Source organism: Pseudorca crassidens, chromosome 4, assembly GCF_039906515.1.
Source record: "Pseudorca crassidens isolate mPseCra1 chromosome 4, mPseCra1.hap1, whole genome shotgun sequence".
NCBI classification, from domain to species: Eukaryota; Metazoa; Chordata; class Mammalia; order Artiodactyla; family Delphinidae; genus Pseudorca; species Pseudorca crassidens.
Window position 1 is genome coordinate 19,328,205 of NC_090299.1, and position 22,617 is coordinate 19,350,821.

Consider the following 22,617-nt stretch of genomic DNA (forward strand, 5'->3'; position numbering starts at 1 on the left):
GTTTATAAATAGTTATAAACTATTTATTATAACTATTTATTATAAATAGTTACCAAATGTGAACTTCCTTTCACACAGTTCATCCTGGTTTCTTAAGTATTCGAATTTCAGAAGTGTTTCAACAATTAATATCTGGTTTCTTTTGCATCAGAATTTAAATTTCTTTTTTAATTGAGATTCTTTTTTCTTCCTATTAATTCCAAATTTAAATTTAGCCTATTTGATCTGTCAGTAGTAATCAAAAAGTTGTTAAAATATTCCAATTAACACTGTTGACTACATTTGCTCAATATTAAAACCAAGGTAGTATTTTGGTAAATTCTGCATTTTGGTTATTGACATATTTATTTTCTGGCTAAGGTTCTGGATATACAGCCAATTAATATCCTTTCACAGGAAAGGATATTGAAGGGCTTAAGGTCATTCAGTTAATTACTGGCAGGGCAAATATTAAAATCCCAAATATACTGACTTGCAGAACTGGGGCTTTTTCCTCTATTCTCTACTGTCATCTGCCTCTAAATAATACAGGTCCTACTTAGAACCTGCTTGATTTAATTGTGCTTATATAACTCCGAAGCACAGACAAATTCAAACACAAATAGAAAGGTAAATAAATATTGGTTTTTATCCTGAATTCCAACATTAAGTTTGTAAAACTCAAAATAAATATCTAATTGATTTCAATCAACATTAAAAACCTAGAGTTATTTGGAGCAGTAGTTCTCCCTCAGATCATCTGAGAAGCCTTTTCAAAACATACATGCTGTCCCAGTCCTGGAGATGGGTTCATCAGGTTTATAGTGGCCATGGAGTCCAGAGACAAGCAGAAAATGGAAGTTCCTTTGGTGATTTTACCTGCAAATGGCCTCCAGACCTAATCATCTCTGCCCTACCTCCCCTCCACACAACTTATCTAAGGAGTCAATGTATTCTACTGATGTTTATTAGCTTTCAACATACTAAGAGTTACCAACAAATCATTAGAAATGTTATTCTTATTTTAGCTAATTTTTAAAAACACTAGCTTAATAATTTCTTATTTTTAAAAGATTCCCTTGTAGTCTCTTACAATTTTTAACCCTAAAAAGAAAAGGTTCCTATAGATTCCTACAATTAAAGGAAAAAGATTCTCTTGGGCATAATGTTCAATTTGCTACTAAACCAATCTCCGCTTAATTATCTGAAATAGAAATAACTCATATCAGATTCTTTAGGGATTACTGAATCTCCAACATAATAAAAGACATCTGCTAAGTTTTATTAAATGTGTCAATGACTGTTTTTAAAGAGTTATAAAACACTAGGAGTCTTTTATGCATTAACACATTTGTACCTGTTGAGTATTATCAACAAAATGTACTTTTTAAATCATAACTCTTTAAAAGCTAGCCTAATGTTAAATGTTTAATGTTGGTGTCTGATTTAAGTTTTGTGAGGATTTTTAATATGTGAGTTCCATCTATAAGAGTTAATTTCTTAAGAATTCACTAAAAAATTACCAAAAGTTTGATTGAAGTATCTGGAAAGTAGTAATATATTATGGCAAACTTTTATGATATTTTAACATTAGTGAATGTATACAAATATTTACAACTACAAATAAAAATCCTATTTCCATTTTAAACAACCCTAGAAAAAACCATTGGCTTACAGAATTGGGAAAATGTATTCTTTTGTCAAGTTTTTAGCATGTATGACGTTAAGAATGGTAAACTACATTTTCAGTTTACTTACGAGTCCTCTGTAATTTTAATTTCCCAGAAATATTTTATTACATGAGTATCAAGTAACCTAGTTTAAGTAACAGGAGACTGTCATTTTTTTCCCCAGCTAAAAATTAATACTTATCCAATCATACTCATTCCTCAAAATAAAAAAAGAAAAAGGAAAAAACAGGTATTATCAACAATAGTTAGAAGACAGCTGATAAAATCAGAAATGAAGAAAAAAAAAACCCTACAAATACTCTGTTTCCAATATTGTTTTTTAAAATCAAAACTTGATAGCCAGGCTTCTCTTCAAGACCAATAAAACTATTTTTTAATATTTTTTATTTTTTACATAATTTTTAAAGGTTATACTCCATTTACAGTTATTACAAAATAATGGCTATATTGCCCTTTAAAACTATTTTTTAATAAGAAAAACATATATGTCATATATACACTTAATCCATGGTTACTATTTGCTACCACTGATATGCTACCACTATTTAGATTCAGATTTCCTTCTTCCATTAAGAATAAATGCAGGAAGATGGCGGAAGAGTAAGACGCGGAGATCACCTTCCTCCCCACAGATACATCAGAAATACATCTACACGTGGAACAACTCCTACAGAACACCCACTGAACACTGGCAGAAGACCTCAGACCTCCCAAAAGGCAAGAAACTCCCCACGTACCTGGGTAGGGCAAAAGAAAAAAGAATAAACAGAGACAAAAGAATAGGGACGGGACCTGCACCAGTGGGAGGGAGCTGTGAAGGAGGAAAGGTTTCCACACACTAGGAAGCCCCTTCGTGGGCGGAGACTGTGGGTGGCGGAGGGGGGAAGCTTCGGAGCCTCAGAGGAGAGCGCAGCCACAGGGGTGCGGAGGGCAAAGCGGAGAGATTCCCGCACAGAGGATCGGTGCCGACCAGCACTCACCAGGCCGAGAGGCTTTTCTGCTCACCCGCCGGGGCGGGTGAGGTCTGGGAGCTGAGGTTCGGGCTTCAAAGGTCAGACCCCAGGGAGAGGACTGGGGTTGGCGGCGTGAACACAGCCTGAAGGGGGCTAGTGCGCCATGGCTAGCCAGGAAGAATCCGGGAAAAAGTCTGGACCTGCCGAAGAGGCAAGAGACTTTTTCTTCCCTCTTTGTTTCCTGGTGCTCTAGGAGAGGGGATTAAGAGCGCTGCTTAAAGGAGCTCCAGAGACAGGCGCGAGCTGCGGCTAACAGCGCAGACCCCAGAGACGGGCATGAGACGCTAAGGCTGCTGCTGCCGCCACCAAGAAGCCTGTGTGCGAGCACAGGTCACATCCACACCCCCGTCCCGGGAGCCTGTGCAGCCCGCCACTGCCAGGGTCCCGTGATCCAGGGACAACTTCCCCAGGAAAACGCACGGCGCGCCTCAGGCTGGTGCAACGTCACGCTGGCCTCTGATGCCGCAGGCTTGCCCCGCACTCCGTGCCCCTCCCTCCCCGCAGCCTGAGTGACCCCGAGCTCCCGAATCAGCGGCTCCTTTAACCTGGTCCTGTCTGAGCGATGAACAGATGCCCTCCGGCAACCTACACGTAGAAGTGGGGCCAAATCCAAAGCGGAGACCCCGGAGCTGTGAGAACAAAGAAGAGAAAGGGAAATCTCTCCCAGCAGCCTCAGAAGCAGCGGATTAAATCTCCCCAATCAACTTGATGTACCCTGCATCTCTGAAATACCTGAATAGACAATGAATCATCCCAAATTGAGGAGGTGGACTTTGAGAGCAAGATTTATTATTTTTTCCCCTTTTCCTCTTTTTGTGAGTGTGTATGTGTATGCTTCTGTGTGAGATTTTGTCTGTATAGCTTTGCTTTCACCATTTGTCCTAGGGTTCTGTCCATCTGTTTTTTTGTTGTTGTTTTTTATTTTTACTTAAAAATTTTTTTTTCTTAATAATTATATTTTATTTTAATAACTTTTACTTTATCTTACTTTATTTTATTTTATTTTGTCCTCTTTCTTTCTTTCTTTCTACTTTTTCTCCCTTTTATTCAGAGCCGTGTGAATGAAAGGCTCTTGGTGCTGCAGCCAGGAGTCAGTGCTGTGCCTCTGAGGTGGGAGAGCCAACTTGGGACACGTGTCCACAAGAGACCTCCCAGCTCCACGTAATATCAAACGGTGAAAATCTCCCAAAGATCTCCATCTCAACACCAAGACCCAGCTTCACTCAACGACCAGCAAGCTATAGTGCTGGACACCCTGTGCCAAACAACTAGCAAGACAGGAACACAACCCCACCCATTAGCAGTGAGGCTGCCTAAAATCATAATAAGGCCACAGACACCCCCAAACACACCACCAGACGTGGACCTGCCCACCAGAAAGACAAGACTCAGCCTCATCCACCAGAACACAGGCACTAGTCCCCTCCACCAGGAAGCCTACACAACCCACTGAACCAACCTTAGCCACTGGGGACAGACACCAAAAACAACTGGAACTATGAACCTGCAGCCTACAAAAAGGAGACCCCAAACACAGTAAGATAAGCAAAATGAGAAGACAGAGAAAACACAGCAGAGGAAGGAGCAAGATAAAAACCCACCAGACCTAACAAATGAAGAGAAAATAGGCAATCTACCTGAAAAAGAATTCAGAATAATGACAGTAAAGATGATCCAAAATCTTGGAAGTAGAATAGACAAAATGCAAGAAACATTTAACAAGGACCTAGAAGAACTAAAGATGAAACAAGCAACGATGAACAACACAATAAATGAAATTAAAAATACTCTAGATGGGATCAATAGCAGAATAACTGAGGCAGAAGAACGGATAAGTGACCTGGAAGATAAAATAGTGAAAATAACTACTACAGAGCAGAATAAAGAAAAAAGAATGAAAAGAACTGAGGATGGTCTCAGAGACCTCTGGGACAACATTAAATGCACCAACATTCAACTTATATGGGTCCCAGAAGAAGAAGAGAAAAAGAAAGGGATTGAGATAATATTTGAAGAGATTATAGTTGAAAACTTCCCTAATATGGGAAAGGAAATAGTTAATCTAGTCCAGGAAGCACAGAGAGTCCCATACCGGATAAATCCAAGGAGAAATACGCCAAGACACATATTAATCAAACTGTCAAAAATTAAATACAAAGAAAACATATTAAAAGTAGCAAGGGAAAAATAACACACAAGGGAATCCCCATAAGGTTAACAGCTGATCTTTCAGCAGAAACTCTGCAAGCCAGAAGGGACTGCCAGGACATATTTAAAGTGATGAAGGAGAAAACCTTACAACCAAGATTATTCTACCCAGCAAGGATCTCATTCAGATTGGATGCAGAAATTAAAACCTTTACAAACAAGCAAAAGCTGACAGAGTTCAGCACCACCAAACCAGCTTTACAACAAATGTTAAAGGAACTTCTCTAGGCAAGAAACACAAGAGAAGGAAAAGACCTACAATAACAAACGCAAAACAGTTAAGAAAATGGGAATAGGAACATACATAACGATAATTACCTTAAATGTAAATGGATTAAATGCTCCCACCAAAAGACACAGACTGGCTAAATGGATATAAAAACAAGACCCATATATATGCTGTCTACAAGAGACCCACTTCAGACCTAGGGACACATACAGACTGAAAGTGAGGGGATGGAAAAAGATATTCCATGCAAATGGAAATCAAAAGAAAGCGGGAGTAGCAATTCTCAAATCAGACAAAATGACTTTAAAATAAAGACTATTACAAGAGACAAAGAAGGACACTACATAATGATCAAGGGATCGATCCAAGAAGAAGATATAACAATTGTAAATATTTATGCACCCAACAGAGGAGCACCTCAATACAAAAGGCAAATACTAACAGCCATAAAAGGGGAAATTGACAGTCACACATATTTAGTAGGGGACTTTAACACCCCACTTTCACCAACGGACAGATCATCCAAAATGAAAATAAATAAGGAAACACAAGCTTTAAATGACACATTAAACAAGATGGACTTAACTGATATTTATAGGACATTCCATCCAAAAACAACAGAATACACATTTTTCTCAAGGGCTCATGGAACATTCTCCAGGATAGATCATATCTTGGGTCACAAATGAAGCCTTGGTAAATTTAAGAAAATTGAAATCGTATCAAGTATCTTTCTGACCACACTGCTATGAGACTAGATATCAATTACAGGAAAAGATCTGTAAAAAGTACAAACACATGGAGGCTAAACAATACACTACTTAATAACGAAGTAATCACTGAAGCAATCAAAAAGGAAATCAAAAAAAACCTAGAAACAAATGACAAAGGAGACAGACGACGCAAAACCTATGGGATGCAGCAAAAGCAGTTCTAAGAGGGAAGTTTATAGCAATACAATCCTACCTTAAGAAACAGGAAACATCTCCAATAAACAACCTAACCTTGCACCTAAAGCAATGAGAGAAACAAGAACAAAAAAACCCCAAAGTTAGCAGAAGGAAAGAAATCATAAAGATCAGATCAGAAATAAATGAAAAAGAAATGAAGGAAACGATAGCAAAGATCAATAAAATTAAAAGCTGGTTCTTTGATAAGATAAACAAAATTGATAAACCATTAGCCAGACTCATCAAGAAAAAAAGGGAGAAGACTCAAATCAATAGAATTAGAAATGAAAAAGGAGAAGTAACAACTGACACTGCAGGAATACAAACGATCATGAGAGATTACTACAAGCAACTCTATGCCAATAAAATGGACAACCGGGAAGAAATGGACTAATTCTTAGAAATGCACAACCTGCCAAGACTTAACCAGGAAGAAATAGAAAATATGAACAGACGAATCACAAGCACTTAAATTGAAACTGTGATTAAAAATCTTCCAACAAACAAAAGCCCAGGACCAGATGGTTTCACAGGCAAATTCTATCAAACATTTAGAGAAGAGATAACACCTATCCTTCTGAAACTCTTCCAAAATATAGCAGAGGTAGGAACACTCCCAAACTCATTCTATGAGACCACCATCACCCTGATACCAAAACCAGACAAAGATGTCACAAAGAAAGAAAGCTACAGGCCAATATCACTGATGAACATAGATGCAAAAATCCTCAACAAAATACTAGCAAACAGAATCCAACAGCACATTAAAAGGATCATACACCATGATCAAGTGGAGTTTATTCCAGGAATGCAAGGATTCTTCAATATATGCAAATAAATCAACGTGATACACCATATTAACAAATTGAAGGAGAAAAACCATATGATCATCTCAATAGATGCAGAGTAAGCTTTTGACAAAATTCAACACCCATTTATGATAAAAACCCTCCAGAAAGTATGCATAGAGGGAACTTTCCTCAACATAATAAAGGCCATATATGACAAACCCACAGCCAACATCGTCCTCAATGGTGAAATACTGAAATCATTTCCACTAAGATCAGGAAGAAGACAAGGTTGCCCACTCTCACCACTCTTATTCAACATAGTTTTGGAAGTTTTAGCCACAGCAATCAGAGAAGAAAAGGAAATAAAAGGAATCCAAATCGGAAAAGAGGAAGTAAAGCTGCCACTGCTTTTCAGGTGACATGATACTATATAGAGAGAATCCTAAAGATGCTACCAGAAAACTACTAGAGCTAGTTAATGAATTTGGGAAAGTAGCAGGATACAAAACTAATGCACAGAAATATCTTGCATTCCTATACACTAATGATGAAAAATCTGAAAGTGAAATTAAGAAAACACTCCCATTTACGATTCCAACAAAAAGAATAAAATATCCAGGAATAAACCTACCTAAAGAGACAAAAGACCTGTATGCAGAAAATTATAAGACACTGATGAAAGAAATTAAAGATGATACAAATAGATGGAGAGATATACCATGTTCTTGGATTGGAAGAATCAACAATGTGAAAATGACTCTACTATTCAAAGCAATCTACAGATTCAATGCAATCCCTATCAAACTACCAATGGCATTTTTCACAGAACTAGAACAAAAAATTTCACAATTTGTATGGAAACACAAAAGACCCTGAATAGCCAAAGCCATCTTGAGAATGAAAAACAGAGCTGGAGGAATCAGGCTCCCTGCCTTGAGACTATACTACAAAGCTACAGTAATCAAGACAGTATGGTACTGCCACAAAAAGAGGAATATAGCTCAATGGAACAGGATAGAAAGCACAGAGATAAACCCATGCACATATGGTCACCTTATCTTTGATAAAGGAGGCAGGAATGTACAGTGCAGAAAGGACAGCCTCTTCAATAAGTGGTGCTGAGAAAACTGGACGGTACATATAAAAGTATGAGATTATAACACTCCCTAATACCATACACAAAAATAAACTCAAAATGGATTAAAGACCTAAATTTAAGGCCAGACACTATCAAACTCTTAGAGGAAAACATAGGCAGAACACTCTATGACATAAATCATAGCAAGATCCTTTTTGACCCACCTCCTAGAGAAATGGAAATAAAAACAAAAATAAACAAATGGGACCTAATGAAGCTTCAAAGCTTTTGCATAGCAAAGGAAACCATAAACAAGACCAAAAGACAACCCTCAGAATGGGAGAAAATATTGGCAAGTTAAGCAACTGACAAGGGATTAATCTCCAAAATTTACAAGCAGCTCATGCAACTCAATAATTAAAAAAAAAAACAACCCAGTCCAAAAATGGGCAGAAGACCTAAACAGACATTTCTCCAAAGAAGACATACAGATTGCCAACAAACACATGAAAGAATGCTCAACATCATTAATCATTATAGAAATGCAAATCAAAACTACAATGAGATATCATCTCACACCAGTCAGAATGGCCATCATCAAAAAATCTACAAACAATAAATGCTGGAGAGGGTGTGGAGAAAAGGGAACACTCTTGCACTGCTGGTGGGAATGTGAACTGGTAAAGCCACTATGGAGAACAGTATGGAGGTTCCCTAAAACACTACAAATAGAACTACCATATGACCCAACAATCCCACTACTGGGCATATACCCTGAGAAAACCATAATTCAAATAGAGTCATGTACCAAAATGTTCATTGCAGCTCTATTTACAATAGCCAGGAGATGGAAACAACCTAAGTGTCCATCATCGGATGAATGGATAAAGAAGATGTGGCACATATATACAATGGAATATTACTCAGCCATATAAAGAAACGAAATTGAGTTATTTGCAGTGAGGTGGATGGACCTAGAGTCTGTCATATAGAGTGAAGTAAGTCAGAAAGAGAAAGACAAATACTGTATGCTAACACATATATATGGAATCTAAGGGGAAAAAAAAATGTCATGAAGAACCTAGGGGTAAGACAGGAATAAAGACATAGACCTACTAGAGAATGGACTTTAGGATATGGGGAGCAGGAAGGGCAAGCTGTGACAAAGTGAGAGAGTGGCATGGACATATATACACTACCAAAATTAAAATAGATAGCTAGTGGGAAGCAGCCGCATAGTACAGGGAGATTAGCTCGGTGCTTTGTGACCACCTAGAGGGGTGTGATAGGGAGAGTGGGAGGGAGGGAGATGCAAGAGGGAAGAGATATGGGAACATATGTATATGTATAACTGATTCACTTTGTTATAAAGCAGAAACTAACACGCCATTGTAAAGCAATTATACTCCAATAAAGATGTAAAAAAAAATAGAGCATATATATAAAATATATAAAAATCAAAAAAAAGAATAAATGTAATAAGACTCACAGAAGTCAATCCATAAAAGTAATATAAGGGGTACTGTTATCCAACCTTATGTCTGCAACATAAGAAATAACATGAAATTTTAATATTACTGAAAGGACTTTGGCCTGACACTTAGAGTTGCTATGTAGTCTACATCTTCAGAAGACCTCTCATTTCCATAAAGTGTCCTCATAAATTACAATGCACATTCACTAAATACTCTTCTTAGCATTCTTTGTAATAATAATGCCAGGCCTAGTTTCTATTGGGGATTTTGTGGAAGTCAGTTTTACAGTCAAATAAATACAGGGCAATTTTTTTTTTCTAGTGATGTATCCTTTAGAATTTCTTGATGTTTAATTTCAATAACTAAGAAAAATATAATCTCAGTTACATGAGTTTTTGTATTCTCTGTTTTCTTTTATATATACATACATACATAATACATGTGTCAAACTGAACTTCCAGAAAGTTTTAAAGTTCTAACACTGATACTAAGTAGAACATAAGTTATACATTAAAACTAATGAAAAAAAGTAAGAGACATTTAAGACAGGATTACATCTCCATGTCAGCATGACACTAAGCCAAAAATAAACAAACAAACAAAACAACAAAAAAACAACTTAGAGAGTTACATGTGACATATATTCCTAATAAAAGGAAGCAGAGAGTTCATTGGGTTAGAAGTTATTTTATAAAATATGTCAAAACTTAAAAATTTTAAATTTGTTTCAGTAGACACTTCATACAAGTTCTGAATTAACTTGATGAATATAAATACAAATATTTAGCACAACAAACTTTCGACACTACTAAAAAGTTGTTGTAAAGTCTATAATGCATAGTCTGCATCAAAACATAATAAACTATCAACATGGGTAACATATATGGAACAGAATTTATAAAGAAGTCTAAAACAAACGTATGTCTTTCTTTCTCTGTGTTCTTTGTTATAGTCCTCTTTTTTTTTGTTTATGTATTACTATGTTATTTTTTTAGTTAAAAAAATTGAGGTTCAATGTACATGTGGTAATGCAAAAACAGAGTTAATACTTCTCTAGTAGTATTCAAACTGATATTAGGGCTTCCCTGGTGGTGCAGTGGTTGAGAGTCCACCTGCCGATGAAGGGGACATGGGTTCGTGCCCCGGTCCGGGAAGATCCCACATGCCGCAGAGTGGCTGGGCCCGTGAGCCATGGCCGCTAAGCCTGCGCATTCGGAGCCTGTGCTCTGCACAGGAGAGGCCACAAAAGTGAGAGGCCCGCATACCGCAAAAAAAAAAAAAAAAAGGAGGTTCTTTTAAATCTTACCTTTATACATAGAAAGGCATTTAATAGAGGTCCATAGAGAGTTATCTGAGAATCTGGAGAAAGTTCCATTTCTACATGAAGTTTATCAGGTGGAAGTTCTGAGGGATCAATAGGTGGACGTGAAGAAGTAGAGGGAGAAGAAACAACTCTGTCTGTTTTCTGGGATGGCCTTAATACAGATAGCATTGTTTCTTCCATTTCTGACACTGGAATAAATTGAGGAAAAAAGAATAATGTTTGAGGGGTGAGGGAGGAAAGCACCTCTTAAAAGTTCTTCAAAGAACTAGTCACTAAGAAATTCTATTTTGCAAATATGAAAGCAACTAATGCTGCTAAAATATCTGTAGTATATAATGAAAACAAACCTGAAAGATTACTAGTTAAGAATGCAATAAAGTATGGACTTCATTGAAATATGTATAAAAATACATAAATCAAACTTTAAAAAATCGATGAAAAGTTCCCATCAACAAAGGCAACATTCTCATCAAGTTCTGTCAATATTCTGTAAATCTGGGTCACAATTAGGCTTTAACTATACTTAGGCATTAAACTATAAAGTTACTTTCACATAAACAGCTATTCAAATGCAGTGTGACATTATCAACGTATACATATGAGAAAGTTACAAAAACTATTCTTAAAAACTTAACTCACTGGAAAAATACACAGAAAATATCACTTGACTCTAATTCCACTTTGGATCCAAATAAAGCAGCACTTAAGCCTCAGGTAGACTATAAATGATATGACAGTTGTCAAAATGCATTAAAGAAACTAACATTTCACAAAATCAAGCGCTTTAAATATATAGATTTACATATACCTAACTTCATACTCCAGCTCTGCTTCTTCTAGCTCAGCAGACCTTGAGAAAATTACTTACTTTCTCTGAGCATATTTCCTCAACTCTACAATGACAATAATAATTATAACATCTATCTCACACAGTTGCTTGAAGAGTTAAATGAGATAAAGTAAACCAGGAAACAGCTTGGCCTAGTATTTGATATATATAGTATTTGATATAGTACTTGATATATAGTAAATGCTCAATGAAAAGTTAGCTGTAATTATACCAAAATCCTTAAAAGATTTTAAATGTATAAAATTGCCAATAGATGCATTTCCAAATATTTTTAATTTCTCCTTATATCTTTGATGTTTATCAATTATAACACTAGATATTTCAACGTACAAATTATATAAAAACACTTACATGACTGTTTTAGCTGTTCATCTGCTTTTTGTGGATAAATTGGATGCCATGTGTAATCAATTGTAAGCATGACACTTGGGACAGTCCAGCATTCAACCCAACCAGCCCTTTGAAGATAAAAATAAAGTTTCTAGTCTGGTACTCATTCCTTTGATTGTATACAGACACCAGTTACAGATAATCAAGTTTTACTGTCATTCTTTTAAAGAATTAGAAGAATAATTTCTCCACATAAACACAAAATACTTAGATCACTAATATTAAGTACTTACTTTTCTTGAGTAATGTTCCGCCATTTTGGTTTCACTGTTTTCTGGCCACTTTGACATTCAGCAGGAATACCAGTATCATGAGTCATTTTATTTGGGTGGCAATTCTTTACCAGCATAAATAATGAATATTTACTAGGGTGGCAATCTGGTAGAAACAAATGAAGATCAACATCTTCTCCCTAAAAAATAATTTATAATAACCCAAAGTAACAAAATAGGTACATAAATTTGTTAGGTTACTATTTACAGGCAAGCTTATCTATAATAATCAATTAAACAGAAAATAAACATAAATTTGAAATGGCAGGTTTTACATTGAATAATCAGGTAAGTAACTGGAATAAGATCTTACATTGACTGAAACTAAATTCTGCTTAGAAAGTCAAGAAAGGGACTTCCCTGGTGACGCAGTGGTTAAGAATCCGCCTGCCAATTCAGGGGACAGGGGTTCAAGCCCTGGTCCAGGAAGATCCCACATGCCACGGAGCAACTAAGCCTGTGTGCCACAACTACTGAGCCTGTGCTCTAGGGCCTGCAAGCCACAACTACGGAGGCCGAGTGCCACAACTACTGAAGCCCGCACATCTAGGGCCCATGTTCCACAATAAGAGAAGCCACCGCAATGGGAAGCCCGTGCACCACAACAAAGAGTAGCCCCTGCTCTCCGCAACTAGAGAAAGCCCACGCACAGCAACGAAGACCCAACACTGCCAAAAATAACAAATTAATTAATTAATTAACCTTCTTTAAAAAAGATAATAATAAAAATAAAATCTCAAAGAAAGTAAAAAAAAAAATCAGGGAAATAAACAGCACAGTTTCTAGAAAACAGTAAGAAAATTATCTTCCATGGATTTCCTTGGATATTTTGCACGTAACTCAGTAAAAAAAAATTAAAAATCAGCTAATATAAGCTTAGGTGGAATATGTTCTGTATTTTTAAAAATATGATTGTCTATTTTGATTCTAGTAAGTCTTGGTTCCTCAACTGCCTTTTAAGAATTATATCAAAGGATCTTCACTGAGTTTCACTTTTTTTCCTTATAGGTCCCTGAATCTTTGCTCATTTTGATGCTTGGTTTCTTAACAGGCAGCACAGTGGGGTGGTTAAAAGAGTGGAGCCCTAAACTATACTGCCTGGGCTCGAATTCTAACTTGGCCACTCACTAGCTATATGACAAGTTACATAAACTTGCCTCCTCAGTTTCCTATTCTGTAAATGCAGATAATAACAACAACTACTTCAAGAGGGTTGTTCTGAGAATGAATAAATGAGTTACTACACATAAAGCACTTAGAGAAGTGTCTGGCACAAAGAAGATGTTAATACTTGCTGGCTGCTCTTATTATTGTTGCTATTTTTTACCTTCATAACCTCCATCAATACTACAACTACTAATGTTGTATACCTTAAAGTTAGGTGTACCATGAATTCTGAACTCCTAAGAGCTGGCTTTTGGATCACAGGGTTTATTCATTGAATTCATGATTAAAATTAGGAATGAAATACAGCTGACCCTTGAACATCACAGGTTTGAACTGCACAGGCCACTTACACATGGATGTTTTTTCAACAGTAAATATTACAGTCCTACACAATCTGTGGTTGGTTGAATCTGCAGATGCTGAACCTCAGATACAGAGGAACCAAGGATATGGAGGATATAAGGAGAACTGACTCTAAGTTGCACACAAATTTATGATGGCAGGGAGGGTCAGCGTCCCTAACCTCCACATTGTTCGTCAACTGTATAGAGAAATGTAAAATCCAGTTCACAGACTAATATTAGAGCTAGAATAAGTTCTAAAGAGAACATATAGATTAGTCACAGAGGTCAGAAATGAGCTCTAACAAAATAATCGACTCAAGGAATTATTTTTGCCCAGCTTTTTTTTTTTAAAGAAGTATAGTTGATTTACAATATTATATTCATTTCAGTCACATAACACAATTCAGTGTTTTTATGGATTACATGCTATATCAATACAAAGTTATTATAAAATATTGACTATATTCCCAGTACATTACATCCCCATGACTTATTTTATAACTGGTAGTTTATATCTCTTAATCTCCTTCACCTACTTTACCCCTCCTCCTTCCCCTCCCCCCTCTGGTTACCACTAGTTTGTTTTCTGTATCTGGAAGTCCATTTCTGTTTTATCTGTTTTATCTGTTCACTTGTTTTGTTTTTTAGATTCCAAATATAAGTGAAAACATACAGTATTTGTCTTTCTCTGTTTGACTGATTTCACTAAGCATAATACCCCTCCAGGTCATCCATGTCATAAATGGCAAGGTCTCATTCTTTTTTATGGCTGAGTAATACTCCAGTGAGTATATATGTCACATCTTCTTTAACCATTCATCTGTCAATGGGCACTGAGGTCACTTCCATATCTTGGCTATCATAAATAATGCTGCTATGAATACTGGGGTACACATATCTTTTCAAGTTACTGCCCAACTTCTTAGGGGAACTTGGGGAACTTAGGGGAAAGGCATAATATTACAGTTAACTACAAAAAAGGAACAGGCAATTCTGTGCCACTGAAGTTAGTGAACAATGGTGGAAAACCAAAATACTTCAGGGTGGCAACAGGATGGGCAGGAGAGAGTAAAGGTAAGTGCTGGGAAATCAAACTTACTAATAAACCTTGTGGAATAAACAATACATCCAATTATACGTACTCTTAAAGAGAACTTGGTATTACATGTAGCTGGAACAAAGTCCGTAAACGGCAAAGAGAAATCAATGTTTAGTGTTTCCCCACAGGCTGCCAGGTACACTGCAAAAAAAAAAAAAAAAAGAAAAAGAAATTTACTTTTAATTTCAAAAAAATTTTAAACAAAAACTGCCTTAAATACACACCTAAACAAAATTAAATTTAATATGCTTAGTGTAATACAAATTCTGAAATAGTTCTCTGAGAGTCTTATAAGACAATGGAAAAAAAGATCAATTCTAGTATCTATTAAAACTACAAAAATCAATACCAGTTTTCTTTGTTGGTATTTGTCTTAATGAACAGAATACTAACCTAATTTTTAAAAAGTACTTACCATTTTCCTGTTGTTTAGTGGAACAGTCAATCCAATTGTGCTGATTAGCTGCCCAAATCATTTCAAATTGATGAAACATGATTTTAAAATTCCATGTATATGGAACAAATGAAAAAATGTCTGGAGCACTATCGCTTGACCAGTCTTGAATTAAATCTAAAATTATTGAGGTAGGAGACAGAATGTAAAATTAATAGAAATTCAGAAAACAAAATAAAAATATTCTAACACCAAAAAGTTTCCTATTGTTATCTAAAAAGAACTTTTATACAAAGATATTAAAAGCTGATTAAGATGTAGCTAAATGATTTGACAGTAAAAATGCTTACTTACTAATCACAGTTCCAAATAAAACTTTTATGCATTTCATATACCTATTATGTTTTTAAAGAAACTTCAGAAGATAAGAGGAAAAAAAAATTACCTGATATTCTGTTACCAAAATACATTAACATTGTGGATATATCTCATCCTAGTTCTTTTTTCTATGTAGATTTTTACACTACCCTAGATATACAAGCTATATTACTTTTTTTCATTTAACTCAAAATTTTGCCATGTTATTTCGTACACATTAACAAAAATTTTGTTCATTAAAAAGATTTGCAAAGATTTACTTAACCATTTACTGTACTTGGATATTTAGACTTTCTTAAAATTTCTGTTATATATAATGTTATCATGTATATTTTCATGCAAGATATTTTACATATTCAGGATTATTTTCTCAGGATAGATTTAAAATATGGATTTGCTAGGTCAAAGTTTATGAATTTTTTTAAGGCTACTATAAATCACAAAACTGCTTTCCAAGAGTAGTAGATCCATTTATGCTCCTATTAGAAATGTATGGTCAACTATCCATTTCACTGTACCTGCTCCTGCATTATATTTCTTTCTACCTCTCTCCCTTTCTCTATTTTTTTTGCGGGGGGGGGGAGGCGGGAGTGGGGGTGATGCGGCTTGATAATTGGTAATTGAAAAATGCTCTCTCACTTTAATTGAATTTCTTAATTACAAGTAGGGTTGAACATTATTCGTGTTGTTTTATTCACAAAACAAATACCTACAGAATGTCTACTGTGTCCCAGATTCTGTTTTAGACTGTGGGAATACAATGTGAACAAAACAAAGACTTGGCCTTAGAATTATAGTCAGTCATCTTTGTTGATTGCTGATTTACTGTATTGCTGATTTGTTGGTTTAAGTGTTGTTTTTTAAAATTGTGTTCATAGTCTGCTCATAGTTCATAGTTCTTAGTCTGCTTATCCTTTCATACCTTAATTTTTTTTTTTTTAACCCCAATAGGCAAAAAGTCTTTACATAAAGATGTTAGCCCTGTTCTATCACAGTGCTTTCCTCTACTTTTCCTCTGGCATTCACATTATTGCATGGATTGTATACTCCCAGCAATGATGTCCTTCAATAAATGGTCTCCTCCTAAAAGGTGTCAAGCTCATCTTTGTATGCTCACAGTACATAACACAGTGCTATAAAATCAGAACTTTGTGTATTTGAGAGAGGGAAACAACTACAAGTACCATTGTTATAGCACAAACTCTGACAACCAGACAGTCCTGGGTTTAAATTGTGGCTTTATCATTTTACTAGTTATATGATCTTGAACAAATGACTGAAATGTTATCGGTTTTCTCTTTTACAAAATGGGACAACTTCACAGACTTATTGTGAGAATATAGATGATATATGTGAACTTTTAGCACAGAAACTGCCACAAGATAAGCACTCCACAAACAGTAGCACTTAGTATTAAAGATATTCTAAGGAAAATAATAGGCAAAAATAATTAAATATTTAAAGTAGTTTCCTTTGAATTTTAAAGGATATCTTTAAACTGAAAAATATTAGATTCAGTAATGAAATCAGAAGTCAAATATCATATGAACTCATTTAAAATTTAGCTGCAATGTACAGAAACTTGTGCACATATATTAGATTCCTCTCTTGATAAAATAGCAAAATAATACATTTGATATCAAATTTTAATAACAATTTAAATTAATCTTAGTAAGATGCAGTTTTACTATATCAACGATAAAAGGCATATATGGCTATTAACCTGTTCTAAGACTAGAGAACAGAAATTTCCACTTAACGATTTTACTTTAAATATATTTTTATTTCACTTAACAAGCAATCACAGTAGCTCATCATACCTTATAGTATCTACTCCTACTTCTAAAATTTTACTTCTACATACGGCCCTACCTAACTAACCTGACTGCATCCCTACTATCTAACTTTATTCTTTAACACAGCATTCAGCACTTAAGAGATGCCCAAAAGTCATCTCTGGATTAGCCAACTACACAATACAAATTCACCATTCATCAAGCTGATTTTCACACTTTTCTTCCTCATAAACATTTTTGGTTCTGCACTTTTACTCAAACTATTCATCCCTTCTAAAATGAACACACTCTTTGGTAACCTCTTTGTTGCAGAGAAACTCTAACCATCTTTAACAACAGCATGACACTACAGAGACAGTACAGAGTCTACTACAGTCAAAAAATTGTTCTTAAATGTCTCTTCCACTTACTAGCTTCATGAGTCTGCCCAAGTCATTGAATGTTTCTTCAATTTCCTCATTGTTAACTCAAGGATAACAATAACAGCTATCCCTTTTCAGAGTTGTTGTGAAGATGATACCAATGAACATGCTTTGGAATGTTTTATGAAAACATACTATGCAAATTTTAGTTAATATTACTGAGTTCATTTACAAAGACCATTTCCGATCTTAATGTCCTTCCTTACTTTCTCTAATTATCTTCAGATCATATTGATTTCCTCTGTATCCACGTCTTACATGCATTTGTTAGCTTTGAAATTCATGCTTGCACTCAATGTGTGTGTGTGTGTGTGTGTGTGTGTGTGTGTGTGTATATATATATATATATACTGTTATGTATTGTTTTATTTGTCTAAGTCTAGTACTACACATGCCAATATACTTGAGACTGATAAATAAATTCCCATAAGCGCTATCCCTATAAGTTCTCTCTGCTTTGAGATCATGGCTTATATTTGTTTTGAATCATTATTAACAAGTGACTCTCAACTTATACTGGTTGCATTTATCTACTTCATACTACTACCTAAAAGACTGAGCTATAATTGCTAGTAAAATAAACACAAATTCAAATAATCTACTAATCATCTAAGGAAACCAACATAATTTTATAGTTTTTAACGAATTTCTATTTTAATGTCTTATTAGTTTTTTTAATATCTTATCTAAACGTCAGTATATTCTGCAATATAGTTTCCCTACCAGCTTATACAATATCTTTACTGACAAATATTAAAAATTATGGTAACAAAGTATCTTTACTAGGAACCTCAAAAACCACTTCCGATATGTATTTCTCTTTAAACCAAAAGCTGCTCTTATTACCAGATGGTCTTACCAAATAAATTTATTTATTTGGAAGCACTTTCTTGATGACAGCCTTAATCATTTTGATAATAAAATTTTAAAAGTTGTAAAGTTGGTAATCTAAATATTAGTCTGGGAAAAAACTCACCTACAACTCACTTTATAATTAAGTTGATAGGCCAACACCCTACAAAATGTCCATCACCTGGTACTGGGGCTTTGCAATACCATTATATTTTCTTCTTCCATTATCAGAGTAAACCTAAGTCAATTTCATTATTGTCTGTAAAGACTTCACTTTTGCCTTTGTTTTACATCTTTCATTCCTGAGGCTCTATATTGTATTTATCATGAAGAGATCTCTGTCCCACATTGAAATCTCTTAAGAACAATTTTATCCCACTAATAACTGGCATGAGAATGGCTCTTAAGGCATATTAGGTATTCCCTCACACAAAATAGATAATTTATTTTCTGCAAAAATCTGTCAACAGAGAAATGTAAAACTGAGAAAAGAGAAAAGCAATTCAAACACTATGACCAAGTATGTTCTCTCCAAGGCTAAATTAATATCACTCTCTGATAGTATCTTTTTTAAAGAATAAATACGTTTTTGAAGGACTCTAGAAAGATTTCAGAAGTAATATATCTAAATGTTATAGCTGTTAAATCTGGGAGATGAGAACTTAAGTTTTGTACCTTTCTATATTTTTTAAATTTCTCCAAATAAATTTTAGAAAAAAATAACTAAAAAAGTGAAGTTAAATAGGTATAAGCATAAAGATTAGAGAAAGAAAATAATTTAAGAAAAATCACAATTGTAATTTAGGAAATGTGTACTTGTTTAACTAATACAATATTCAATCTAAATGTAAGCGCTACTACAAAATAAAGTTTAAATTTTGAGAAATTTATACTTCTACTCCAAGTATTCTTGGCACTGCTAAAGTCTGAGATTGTGAAATTCTGGAGGAAAAACAATGTGAAGTATTGAATGCTTGAAAACACTGGGTTTTTTCTTTAAGTTTAAATAAATTAAATAATTTATAATTTTAAAAGTCTAAAAAGAAAGAAAGAAACTGGAATCTATTTTAAAAGATTAGCAAAGTTAGAAATGATAAAATCTTAAGTGAGAAGGAAAAGACTATGCAAAGAAGCTATCCATATAAAAACAGATTCTTGAACCAGACTATTTGGGTTGGAATCCTAGCTTGACTTAGTCGCGTAACCCTGGACAAATTGCTTAACCACTCTGTAACTCACTGCCCTCATCTGTAAAATAAGGATAATGATAATAAAATTGACCTCAGAGAATTATTATGAGGATTTAATGATTTAATATGTGAAACTGCTTAGAACAGAGACAGACACTAATACACACTGTAAGTTTTAGCTATTATTTTTTTCATAAATCTGAAGTAAGTAGTACTTATTCAATATTCAGCTTCACTGACAAAAATTTAACTTGCCAGGGACTCTGTCAAAGTTTCTACTACTGGGACCTTGACTTGAGCCTTGGAGAAGAATTATACAACTGCAAAAATACAGAATCATTCTATCTAATCCCCACGATAAGGCTCCTGATCAAAGCAAAAAACAAATACAGAAGACTAATGATTGAACATATTATAGTAATGGCATTATTATAAAAGGTCAAAACTCTAGCAGTAGCAAAATTAGGTTAGAAATTGTTATCCCTATTTCACAGATAAGGAAACTGAAGCTTAAACAATTAGGAAATTTGGCCAACATCATATTGCTAGTAAGTAATGTCAGGACAGGGAAACCTATGAATATCTTAATGACTGCTATACCCACAAATATTAGTACTCAGCACAGAATGCTTGTAAATGATCGGTGGGTGGATGGACGAACAGATAAATGCAGCAATCAGTCAAGCAAATATTAGGAGTTCTGGGGTAGCCACTGATCCTAGAAAAGCAGACCAACTCTGGCTAAACTTCTTACAGAAAGGCTCAAAAAATGCTTATTTTTATGTAGCAATATTTATGTCATTCAGAGACTAAGACCACATGTTCCCATAATCATAAAATAATGAGTAGCTATCATAATATGCTGCAAGAAATAAAAGAATTTTTTCCACCTAATGACAGCATCAACTCAATTATACATGCCAACAGAAAGGAGTTAAGTAGGGACTCCAAATACAAAAATAACGTATTTGACTATTTGAATATACTGTCTGTGGATTACTAACTAAAACAAAATAGTAGAGCCACAATGATGCCTAATTCAGGAAGAGAAAGAAACTGATTCATCTTCCCCAACTTATCCCCCACTAGACTGACACAAAAATGAGTTCTTGCACTTCCTCCTAAGCTCAATTTTGGGTTCATATTTTCCTTGTTTGGGTTAGAAGACAGCATAGAACATGTATATTTAAGTTTTTCCTTTGATAAACTTGGCCCCAAAAGAAGTGTAAAAGAAAGTATGAATTGTGTCATCAAGTCCCTATGTTGAATCTAAAAGCAAAACTTATTGACTATAAACAAGTTCACTATGATAAATCTCAGATCTCATTGTATTTATACTTATTAGAATATTACCTGTGAAGAAATTCTTCTGTGCAAAGATGAAGTGGTAGGTGGCTTTATAAACCTCTAATTCACACTGCCATGTCTGTGGCATGTTCCATATTCGGGGGTAGCTGGCATTGATGTGAAACTGCAAATCAAATGTTAAGTAAAAATGTCAGAGGTTAAAATATGACATTGTGTGACAGCATTAGAAATGAACTCACACAAACTGGTGAGTAATTAAAACTTATTTTCCTACTGAGCCAAATAGAATGTCCCTTAGAGGTTTTAATATTGCTGTGGCTAAAGGTCAGTATCCATGGTTACATCCAGCTCCTTAAAATACTAAGCCATGATGTGGCCAAAAAACTTTAAGAACAAATCAGGCTACAGTTTTGATACTGTAGCTAAACAGAGTAACAGCCAACTTCATTAACTCTTCTTTAAACCTAACCTGTTAAGTGAGAGGCTCGGGTCAGGCAGGGTAGAGTGCAATGCATACTGTCACACAGAAGTTTGGCCATCAGTGCCTCCTCGGTTCTTATTTGACAGCACAGTAGTTATAAATCTGACATGATGCTTTGTGGTATATTCCACCTGCCAAAGCTTGGCAATTCTGCAAAGGCAAGAGCTTCCTGGCCAGGAATACCATTATTGCACAGCACCATTTATCAGCAATAGCTCAGAAATTCATTAAAATGCTGAATATTCATATTTATAGTATTCATTATATTCTTGGTAACTGCAAAATCTTCTTCTTAATTTACATATATCATATATAAATATGCTTGTTTAGACAAGCAATTAAGGACCTAATGATATCATCTAATATAAAAGAATCCTCTCTAAATATCAGCCATTCTACGCAGTGACTTTTGTTATTATTGTTGTTATTACTGTCGTTCCTGAGAAAAAATAATAATCTGCTTGATTAATGAGTTCCTGACCTGCAGTTTTCAATCATGAGCATTTCCATATTTATTCTGTTTCTAATATGGAGCAATTCAGGGTATCAATAAGATTTTCTTCCTTTTACCTTATTCATCAAGTAAAAAAGGACAATGAATTATTAAGCCCTGAGAAAGAATCTGGTGGGGCCAGAAAACATACAGTAAAAAATTATCTTACTTACAGCATAGGAGACAGCTAGTCTAGCCATACAATGAAGTTTAAAAACAATACACCGAGAACTTTTCACATTTCTAAAGGCCAAAAACCCACGTAGTGTTGCCTTATATTCATTTCCCCCAAAAGAAGAGCAACAGAGAGATGCCAAAGGGAGTCCACAGCATTGGAAATCTACACCTCTTCCCAAAAACATGGTCAAGAGCATCTGGTTGTTCTTGAATGAGAAGACTGACCATTTGATGACCTCCTGGTCATTAAAATTTTATATTAAAAA

At 34.9% G+C, this 22,617-nt stretch overlaps 1 protein-coding gene across 7 annotated transcripts in view; it reads right to left on the reverse strand.

Annotated features, from left to right (window-relative positions):
- The window catches only part of BLTP1 (bridge-like lipid transfer protein family member 1), a 208,573-nt gene that overhangs the window by 129,505 nt on the left and 56,451 nt on the right, over positions 1 to 22,617 (reverse strand). For all 7 annotated transcript variants that reach the window (XM_067735145.1, XM_067735146.1, XM_067735147.1 and 4 more), the window contains 6 exons: positions 21,246 to 21,363; positions 15,276 to 15,431; positions 14,904 to 15,001; positions 12,212 to 12,390; positions 11,940 to 12,046; positions 10,721 to 10,926 (listed from right to left, as the gene is read on the reverse strand). In XM_067735145.1, the coding sequence (XP_067591246.1) occupies positions 10,721 to 10,926; positions 11,940 to 12,046; positions 12,212 to 12,390; positions 14,904 to 15,001; positions 15,276 to 15,431; positions 21,246 to 21,363 (864 nt within the window). The remainder of the gene's footprint in view (positions 1 to 10,720; positions 10,927 to 11,939; positions 12,047 to 12,211; positions 12,391 to 14,903; positions 15,002 to 15,275; positions 15,432 to 21,245; positions 21,364 to 22,617) is intronic.